General features: G+C 40.9%; 1 protein-coding gene across 6 annotated transcripts in view; it reads right to left on the reverse strand.

The window, feature by feature from the left end:
• Positions 1 to 251: 251 nt before the first annotated feature.
• The window catches only part of ampd2b (adenosine monophosphate deaminase 2b), a 23,403-nt gene continuing 13,312 nt past the window's right edge, over positions 252 to 10,342 (reverse strand). For all 6 annotated transcript variants that reach the window (XM_023427668.2, XM_023427669.2, XM_023427670.2 and 3 more), the window contains 17 exons: positions 10,206 to 10,330; positions 8,994 to 9,124; positions 8,828 to 8,896; positions 8,618 to 8,720; positions 8,278 to 8,467; positions 7,435 to 7,576; positions 7,204 to 7,293; positions 6,885 to 7,014; positions 6,590 to 6,784; positions 6,304 to 6,435; positions 6,036 to 6,199; positions 5,417 to 5,543; positions 5,151 to 5,314; positions 4,088 to 4,208; positions 3,717 to 3,890; positions 2,193 to 2,303; positions 252 to 2,077 (listed from right to left, as the gene is read on the reverse strand). In XM_023427668.2, coding sequence (XP_023283436.1) covers positions 1,862 to 2,077; positions 2,193 to 2,303; positions 3,717 to 3,890; positions 4,088 to 4,208; positions 5,151 to 5,314; positions 5,417 to 5,543; positions 6,036 to 6,199; positions 6,304 to 6,435; positions 6,590 to 6,784; positions 6,885 to 7,014; positions 7,204 to 7,293; positions 7,435 to 7,576; positions 8,278 to 8,467; positions 8,618 to 8,720; positions 8,828 to 8,896; positions 8,994 to 9,124; positions 10,206 to 10,330 — 2,384 coding nt within the window. In that variant the 3' untranslated portion in view covers positions 252 to 1,861. The remainder of the gene's footprint in view (positions 2,078 to 2,192; positions 2,304 to 3,716; positions 3,891 to 4,087; positions 4,209 to 5,150; positions 5,315 to 5,416; positions 5,544 to 6,035; positions 6,200 to 6,303; positions 6,436 to 6,589; positions 6,785 to 6,884; positions 7,015 to 7,203; positions 7,294 to 7,434; positions 7,577 to 8,277; positions 8,468 to 8,617; positions 8,721 to 8,827; positions 8,897 to 8,993; positions 9,125 to 10,205; positions 10,331 to 10,342) is intronic.

Here is a 10,342-nt window from a genome sequence, read left to right on the forward strand (position 1 = left end):
GGGGGGGGGGGCATGTAGTAGCAACAAATAGCCCTACTAGAACATCAGGACCCAAACTGAAGGCAGGAGATTGTAACCGGTTTGTCAAGTTAGTCCACTTTCAGTTCTCTAAAAAATAGATTATTCATGGATTTGGCACTGGTTGACCTTGGAACGGAACGGATCATCATGCATCATTCACTGGACTATGATTCAAAAATGCTTATACTTTAAATACTTGTGTGTAAAGAACAGATGGTATCAGATCAGAGTTACAGTTCTGTAGAAACAATGTCACAAAATAAGAGTTAGTATAATAACGTAATGCTACAAAGGAGTATCATTACTGCACACCAGAAACAAATATTGACGTGCTTTCATGCAACTCTACTGAATCAATGTAAAGACTGTAAAAAAACAAAAAAAAACCAACAACAAGAATATCACAAGGAGCAGCTGTGGGAGTACTGAGGATGTGGCGCTGTCTGCCAGTTATACAGCATGAGGTATTGTCCTGTGGATGATTACAGTAGAAACTGCCAACCGTACCAAACACAAAATCAGGTAGTGTTTCTAATTTGACTAGAAACACTAGCCTAATTTGACAATGAATATTCTTTAAAGGTTTCTGCATGACATGTGAAACAGATTTTGCTGCAAAAGTTCATGATGTGTTAAGTAGTCAGGGATGTAGCCAGGACTGTAGAAATACTGAGGTCACCAGTCGAAGTCCACCTCACCCACCACTCCCAGCAATACCCAAAATAAGTTATTTTATTATTTGGATTGTTCACACTCCATTTATTCAGTTGCTTGTTCATTTATATTTGCAAGTTTTATTTTAATGGAGCAGCTCTTTCAAAGTAATTCCTCAGAGGGGGTTTGTCAATCCATTACTTAGTTGTTCCTGTATTCATAGTAACTTCTGGATAGTTTCAGACTTGTGATTCAGTAAGTCAGGCTGCACAAGTAAAACTTACGAAATGTCACAGCTAACTAAGCAGTGTGTAAATCAGTTTCTAGGAAACATCTGTACTTGACTGTTCCAACAATATTTTAAACAATCTATAACTGCCTGTCCTTTAAAGGTGTGTGCCAGAAGTCATATAGTTCAGAATGAGTGGAATATTAGCAAGCTGACGTTAACTTTCCCAGTTAGCTCAGTTAGTGAGACAAAAGTTAGACGTGAAAGTCTATGTAAATGTTTAGGGGAAACTAATCTCTATGTAAGAACCAGTTTGTGTGTGTAACCATTTTATTTTAGTATATGTGAAGATTATAAATACTGGAATCAGCGTACAAGAGTCACCATGTGATTAGTTGTAGAATGTAAACTAAAACTAAAACCTCCAGTTTGCCCGTAAAGATAGCACAAACATGACCTCAGTGTTCTCAGTGTTAGCTACAGCCCTGCATGTAGTCAAGAGCCTTTTTACTTTGAAAATGTTTTCCCAATTGTCTTCTTCTTCTTATTATTATTATTATTATTGGTCAGTGTTGGATCCAGTGTAGAAGTTTTATTAATGGGAAGAATAATGTTAATATTCTTCAGGGCTTATTAAAGGAAATGTCGACTTTGTACAGAAACTCTGACAAAATGTGTTTGCATACCATGAAAATATAATCATTTAAAAATAAATAGATCAAGAGACATTGTGAGGTCACCACGACACCACGAAACGAAGAATGACTCAAAGGAACTAAAAGAAGTAAACACCTTGGGTACACAGATTGTAGGTCCTCTCTCATATTGCCACGGTAGCGACTTTCACAGTCTTATGACGAAGCTTTTCTCTTTTCACAGGTGTGATATGATCTGTACAAAATCCTGATGTGAAAACAGGGAATGTTGTGAGAATTTTGTTTGTGTTGTGCTGCATGTTCACTTCTCTGCCTGCACAGCTGCCATACACAGACTGCCCTCCTCCTCGATGGTCTCCAGCTCGTCCGTGCGGATGGCCTGCGTGATTAGATTTAACTCCTCACACATGGTCTCGTATCGGTACGCCACACGGATGTCGGGAACGTTGGTGCGTCTGATGTCATTACTCTCCTGTCCCTCCTTTATGTAGTTTGGGCCAAGCCAGTAGCTTTTGACCTGACCCAGAAGAGTGAAATTAAACTGTCTGCAGAACAACAAACTGAGGAAGGAGTGGTATGTTGTAAACAGTAAAACTGGATATTGTGTAATGTGCTGGATGGATGATCGATACCTTATTAGAGAATCCGCTCATCAGCACACTGTTTCTGGCCAGCTCACACATGTCACAAGAGCTCAGTTTCCACACTTGCGCAGCAATGCTGTACTCCTCCATCAAGGGCTCCTACACAGAGCAACAAATAAACTTACACTGAAGGATTTAAGACAATGCAGCATTTTTAATTAAACCTCAGGCAACTCAGTTTTAATTTCACAGTAAATAGCCAGAAATTGTTGACAGTAAATTTATAATTTAGGAAAGGTGGATGTTTAAAGTGACTGTTCGTGACACTCGGTGCTGGAAATACTGTAGATGTTTGTTTAAAACTTTGTTTTAGTTGCCTTTGTGTTGTTTAATGTTGAAAAGATTTAAAGATATGAGCCCTGGTTGGTTTTGTGACACCCGTGGTTTTTTTTGGTAAATGATTTGTTTTAATAATACACATCCCAGAATTTCATCTGAAATCACCACTGGAAGCAGAAATGCAGCAAAACAAGAAACGTGTGTATGTGTGTACAGCACGCCCACAGTGCATCCAGTAGCATTGTTTCCTATGAATCCCTCGGGTGTGGATACCGAATTTCAATTCCATCTGGGAAAGACAGACTCTGAGAGTAAGTTTTTTTTTTGGACACACCTTTTATTTCTTTATTTATTTGCATTAAAATGGAAAATAGGACTTATCGGACTAACTGTTGTGTGGAAAACATTTTGGAGCCAAGTCTGAAACAATTGTGTGTAACAGTTGTTGCAGTGATATGAGGATGCTGAAAAACCTTTGCAACGAGACTAAGGTCTCTGAAACAATATATCATTTGTTGAGGTTGGGTGATTAAGGTGACATGGTGTTTTTTGAAAGATTTGTTATATTGAAATTGGGGCTTGATGTAATGAAAATCTTTTTTTTAAGTTATTATTTTTGGCTTTTTTATGCCTTTATTTTAGCTGCAGTGAGAGAGAGACAGGGAAGTTGGGGAGAGAGAGAGAGAGAGGGGACGACATGCAGCAAAGGGCCACAGGTCAAATTGAACTCAGGCTGTGATAAGGACTAAGCCTAAATGGTACGTGCTCTACCAGGTGAGCCACTGAGGCGCCCCCGATGTAATGAAAATCTGACTTTAAAGATAGATTGATCTTTTAGCCTGTGTAAGAAAAAATCTGTTATTCTTTGTTGTAAAAACAGCTTGACACATGAGCTAACATCTAGTTTCTCTCATCCGACATGTTAAAGGACATACTAGTGTTGAAGACAGGTAGGAGGCAACCAGTTAAGCCATGTGTTAAAAAACATGTAGCTTATACAAATATGGAGCATGTCTGTTGACTTCATGTACCTTACAATGGTCAAAATGTAGGGCATTTCTAATTAGACCAAATCGGATAAAAATAAAAAATCAGACATTTCCTCTCGTCACATATACCATCCCTTAATACCATTAATATTAGTTACATATTCAAATTTAAAAGGATTAACAACAAAATTTACAAAAAACCTATAAAATGTAGGTTGTCACAAATGTTTGAGTGTACACTGACCTTGGTGAAGTGAAACTGCAGAGGGTCGTCTGTGGACAGAGACACCATGAGGCCTCTGGACAGGTACTCTGGCAGAGGGTTACGGTGGTAGCTGAGGAACAGGCTGTTATTGCTGAGAGGGGACATGGCGATGCCTATCTGAGCCAGGTAGTACAGATACTGCAGCACGGGAGCCTGGAGCGACATTAGGCATAATGTTGTGAGTTGTAAAGCATTTAAGGAAGCAACACTGTGCATGAAAATGTGACTCAGCTAGACAAACATAAACCAGATGATCTCGATGATCCTGGCACTTTCTTTAAATTCAACATTTCCTCACAAGCTCTCCTCTGTGTATGAAATGAAGCGATGCTATGATATTGAGGTCCCACCTTCCTGAGCAGCAGCCCGTGGGATATGTTCTCCGACAGCATGAACCCAGACACCAGGTGATGGATTGGCCCCGCCTCCCCGCAATGAGGACGTAGGACAAACGTGTGAAACCCCCGCTGCCTGGAAAGAGATGACACACAGTTACTGGGAGGGTGAGTTCAACAGCTTTAAGCAATCAGGGAAGTGAACATCCACTGTGGTTCCTCAGTGACTCAAATATGAGACATGGGACAGATAAAGGGCAAAGGATGCATCCCTAAACATATGAGTGTATTTTCTGCTGAGCTGTACTATGTTAATATTAATAGACAAATATAGTAATATTATTATATTATTGTGTTATCAAATTTTTTTTTAATTTGTTTTGTTTTTTGTTTGTTTGGTTTTTTTTTTACAAAAAAGTACTTCCAGTAGTTTCAGTGCGTTCTATGTCACTGTGAATAAATGATTAACAAAAATAAGGTGAACAAACCTCACTGTGACAATAAAACCCTTCAACTGAGGCAAATCATGAAGGTAATCGTTGGTGTCTTTTACAAGCTACTCATTTTTTAATCTTTTTATAAAGGCTGTGAAAACATAATGTTGTGTATATATAAAAATGAGTTACCCATTCCTACCAAAGACTTTCTGAGAGCAAAAAATATAGAATTACTGCTTCATGATTGTCTGCCTCCGCCACTCAGACTAGTTTCAGGTTGCATCCACGTTGTTTATCCATAAACATATAAAATAGTCATCATTAGTCTGAAATTTTGTCATAAGTTTATAATTGTGAAAGAAATTCCTTCACAGCGTTACTGAGCTGAATGGAACGGATGGACGGAGATCCTGAAAACATAAAGTCTCCAGCCCCGACTGTCGCCTGTGCGGAGGATTGAAAATAAAGTTAAAAGGTACCACTAGAGAAAGTTAGTGAAACTTTCTCTGGTGGTACTTTTTATCTTTATTTTTAATTCTTGCTGTATTTGCTGTAAGCACCAAAAACATATAATCAGAGACTGCTGGCATTAACAAAAAGCAGATATTAGCAGCCAGTTGAACTGAGGGGTGGTTACAAACCTGCGCAGGTGATTCAGCACAGTCATGTTTGCATACATATAGTAGAGGTAGTAGGAATAGGGCGGGTTGTCCTCCTCTGTCCAGTTGACTGGCAACGGACTATCCAGGTTGAAGATATGTTGCTCTGGTTTTGACTCATCATCCACACTGTCAAAACCCACAACCTGTGTGAGAGACCAAGAACAGATCCATGAAACCCTCTGAGGATTCACCGAAACAAACGTGAAAGATGAAATCCACATAAATCCACAGGAACGACTTCGTACATGCTGAAGGAAGAGGTGCAGCTCTGGATGGCTGCCGGGGTTGACTGTCACCTCAAACAGAGGCATAAAGACATTCTCCAGCATCTCTTGGAAGTTGCACAGTTGTTTCTTCGTGTGGTAGACATCACTTTAAAAACAGGAGAAACACGCCCCATTAAGTCAGTTGTGGGATGATTATGGATGTATTGAGGAATCATTACATTTGTGGTGTTTATTTTACTCATGTGTGTCACAGATGTTTACAAAATGCTTAGTGATTGATGTCTGAGTCTGTAAAACTCAAGGGTTACTCAGAGATGTATATTAAAGGTCAGCTCCTTTATTTAAGTAAAAGTCAAAATAACCCTGCAAATACATTTACAGTTTTACTATGTACACAAGAATTATCAGCAGAAAGCTTTTACGTATTAAATGTTAAAGAAGTCATTAAGAAGAGCCTGTTGCAGCTGTCAAATGCTGTAAATGTAGAGGAGTAAAAAGTATAATATTTCCTAGTGTAGAAATATAAGGTGACGTTAAATGATAATATTCAAATATATGTACCTACATATTGCAGCCTACTTAAGTCCAGTACTTGAGACAATGTTGTTTGTTACTTCCCACCACTGAGGTTACTCACAAGAGTCGTGGCACTTGCACAAGCCAGCGCACGTTGGTGGAGTAGACCTGATGTTTGACGGCCCACTTGGCCAGTTTGTCCCACTCGTCTCTGGAGCGCCCGTAGATCGACAGCCTGAGCTCCACATTCTGGTACTTGCTCTCCTCCAGGTCGGCCATCACCTCCTAAGAAGCAGGGACACAAGCAGTCAGCAGAGGGCGCCAGCCGCCCACCCATACAGTCATTCTGCAGGGTGGTGCAAGTGATTGTTTATGCATTCAGTGAGCACCTTGATGATGTGACCAAAGTACTTCCCCTCGATGTGGTTGTCCGTCTTGATGAAGATCTCTCTCAGGATGGACTCGCCGATGGGATTGTATTTGGCATTGAACTTATCAAATCGATGGAAAGTGTTACGGTCCTGCAAAAAGACCGTTGAAGCGCTGTGTTACGTTTTTTGCTGAAGCTGCAATCTAGTTGAGTTATTGTCATTTCAACATGGTGGTACACGTTTTAACCGGGCAGCTTTTCTGAAATGATTAGCTCTTTATCTATCATTCATGGACGTTACTTACTGCGTGCATGTCCAGGGTGTCCACACTCAGGTCAAAGGCTGTCAGGTTCATGCTCTCAAACACCTCCATGAGCGTCTGACCGTTGCCTCTTTCCACATGAACAATCTCCTTAGGATACTTCTTCATGGCCCTTTTGATAAAACGCAGTAGGTGCTTCTGGTTCATACAGGACGAGGCGTGGATATGTGTGTCAACCTGTACAGATAAACAGTATAAAACTTATAGATTGGAGCCTGGTTCATGATTACAACAAATAATTCTGATTGGGGGAAGTAGAAACAGCTCTGAAGTTCACCTTACGGATATTGTAAAAGTCTCGATGTGGGACTTTCTTCTGCGCCGCCAGCTCTTTCATCTCATTCAGCAGGATGTGCATCTGGAACTTGGAGCTCAGATACTGCAGACGACGGTAGCAGAAGGACTTTCTGTGGCAATGAGAAGAAAAAAACAATATTTGAGATATTCTGGAAATTCACTACACTATTTTGCTGAGATTTTTTGTCTTTAAGAGATGGTTCAAACAGGATACAGACGCCAAAGATGCCTGATGGTCGACCACTTTAAAGCGTTCTTTAAAATGAAACCAAACGTATATGGTATGCACTTAAACTCACACTGGGCCGTTGATGATGAGGGCCATCATGACGTTCATATCAGCGATGTACTCCTGCAGGTCTGGATATGGCAGGTCCAGCTCTGTGCTCCTGTTAGCAACATAAAAACTGAAGACGCTGCTGCCAACAAAATGTGTGAACTGAGCCTAAAAACAGACAAGCATCCTTCCACACTGAGGACTACAAGATAGAGCATGCGTGCAACCAAGTGATTCATCATAAACATCTCACTTCTCCATAATGCTCCTTGTTGTGTACACATGCATGACACCATCCACCATCTTGCAGCCGTAACCCATGTCAGGGGGCATGCTGGCAGGGTCCTGGTTCTCGTACGGGTGCGTTTGAGAGACAGGCGGGTGCACTGTGGCATCTGAGAGGAGACAGAATGTCGCACTGTGTCACGGGTTTGAACGAGGTGGCAACGAACATGCAACGACGGTTTGACTTTAACAGCCTGCCGCTGTGACAGCCTGTTCAGGGGTGTGTAAGCAGATGGACTGTGAAATCTGTGGGTATGCCCGGTTATGTCTTAATGTGAGAGTGGTGCAAATGACACTGGACATGACTTGTTGTCATATTAACAACAGATTACTAATTGTTGAGTAAGCAGATAATTATAGTTGTTTCTTTCTATCTATTGCATTTTTTTTGTTTGTTTTTGTGGTTTGTCCATCGGAGGAAGGATCCCTCCTCTGTCGCGCTCTCTGAGGTTTTCTTCTTCCCCTGTTCTGGGAATTTCTGCTCATCTGAGCTGAAGCTCTTTGGATAGAGGATGTTGTTGTTGTAGACTCAACTCTTTGGGACAAATTTGTGTTTTTTTTCACAAGTAAATGGACTGATGTCTTCGAATTGCTTGTTTTGCTTGTTCAAGTTCATCCAAATTCAATTTACAATGATAAAAAACAACAAGAGAAAAAGAGAAAAACAAAAAAAGCAGCCAATCCTAAAATGAATGATTAATTGATTAAGTCATCAATTATCTTAATAGCTGACAAATCACGACCTGCTGTTTGTTTGCGTCAGAGTACGGGGGACATGAGGACACTGGTGTGGTGGTGCAGGTGTACATACCTGCAGTCCCTGTGGTCTCTGGGATCTCCTCCTCGTAAAGATCCAGGTCCAGGGGTCTCTCACTCAGCTCCTGCAGGTAACGAGAGGTGGTCCTGCAGAAGCTCTGCAGCGACAGACCCATGTACTTCTGTCTGATGAACAGAGCCTTCACCACGCATTTGGCAGCATCCAACAGGTCTGTGAAGGGAACCTTGATAGAAGAACAATTGAATGAAAAGGAATAAAACAACAGAAGGTGTCTTCTTTACAGAGGAGGTGTTATTACGGCAAAAAAAGAAATTCTGTGTGAAATACTTCTACTTGCTATTCTAATTCGTCCTGTGGTACTGCAGTGACTTACCCCACATTTCTCCTCTCCAGAAATAGTGACTCTCTGGTACTCTCGCTCTGGGACCGGCTCTCTCTCCTGCAGGTCAGGAGCTTGGCTCTGCTCCTTCATGTATCTAATGACAGATCAAAAAATAAATAACCTTTCTACTTTCTGCCGTGGTATGAGTCTGTCTGCTTTAATGACTAATTACTGTTGACTGTAGCCGGGGGCGACACTCACTCGAGATCAGTGGCACTGTCAGTCTTCATGAACTCCTGTTTGGCTCGCAGGAGGATGTCAGGCTCAAACCTGAGGACAGAGCTCACTGTAGGATCATCAGTGCAGAGTCTGACTGCAAACACAGTGACATGCGCTTGTATATTAACCATCTAGCTCCTGCACTTACTTGACATCCTGGCTGATCTGCCGCTCAAGGCGCTGACGTCTCTCCTCCAGCTGTTCGATGGGGCTATCCTCTGGAAATTCATAGGGGGCGCTGCGCATCTCACTCTCTGCCAGGCTGCGGGAGAACAGCTCCTTCACACAGACACACACACACAGTGAACAACATTATGAAAACCACAACTAAGTTTAAATAAATTTTACAGTACCACCTCACAATAAGAATACCATTATAAAGGATGTATGAATGATTTATAACTAGTTTATTTAATAGCTTGTTAAGACTTTATAACTCCTTTATAAGCTGTTATAAACACATTAGATAAAAAGGCCAACAGTGACCTGTTGCTTGCCAAATAGTGAGCACACATTTCTCTGTGCTGTTGAGCCGCAGCTCTCAGTTACTCAGATTTCTTGGTTCTCCATCTTTGTTTGTTTCTCCATCATCCAGCGTTTCTTACCTGCTGCTTCATCCCGTTTGTTCATCGAACCATCGTCACCTTCTTAATGGTCAAAAAGTTTCATGTGGCAGATCAAATTATGGCAGATCACATGATCATATCAAATGACCAGATTCATCCTCTAAGGCCTTGGCAGTGTTGTTTACCCTGACATGTATCAGCAGCCGTCCTCATTCTAATCACAGGTGTTGATCAGAACATGGAGATGCTTTTTGCAGGTTGGTCTCTTCTTTGTTAACTGCTCACCCATTCTTTGTCCCACTGTTCACATCTCTGTGAGTCTCCCTCCATCCATCTTCATGTTTCTTCATCTCATTTTACAACCATTTATTTATCAGTTACAAACATTTGCAGCTGGTTAAAGGGTAAAACACATCAATATTTATTAATGAGTTACTATCATATATAACTGGTAAAAACAAGCCTTATTGTAAAGTGTAAAACCCATGATGGGTTTATCAATGAGTTACTATAAGGCTCCTTTTACCAGTTATAAATGGTAGTAAGTCATTAGTAAGATTAATGAGTAGTAAGCATTAACTTGATCTTGCCAAATAGTGAGCCTGCATCAATGTATGAAAACTGTGTTACAACTGGTTTACAATTGTTATTTATGATTTATAAAGTGTTAACAACTAAGTTAATAACCTAATTATGAACCATTTATAAATCCTTTATAAGGGTTGTCTTATCGTAAAGTGGTACCAATGTTACTTTATTAGGTCAATAACTGGGCACAGTCGCTGAGCACTGACTTCTGCAATCTCCTTGTACTTCCCGTCCATGGATGTACGCAAGTCAATGGATTGTTTCAAGGCCACAGGGATCCCAGGCAAGGAGTGCTGGGAAGTGAGGAGGTGGCGGGCACCACGGAGATCAACTGGAGATATAG

This window comes from Seriola lalandi, unplaced genomic scaffold (assembly GCF_002814215.2).
Source record: "Seriola lalandi dorsalis isolate HSWRI2012SDOR001 ecotype SW California unplaced genomic scaffold, Sedor1 jcf7180002054861, whole genome shotgun sequence".
Taxonomy (NCBI): Eukaryota; Metazoa; Chordata; class Actinopteri; order Carangiformes; family Carangidae; genus Seriola; species Seriola lalandi.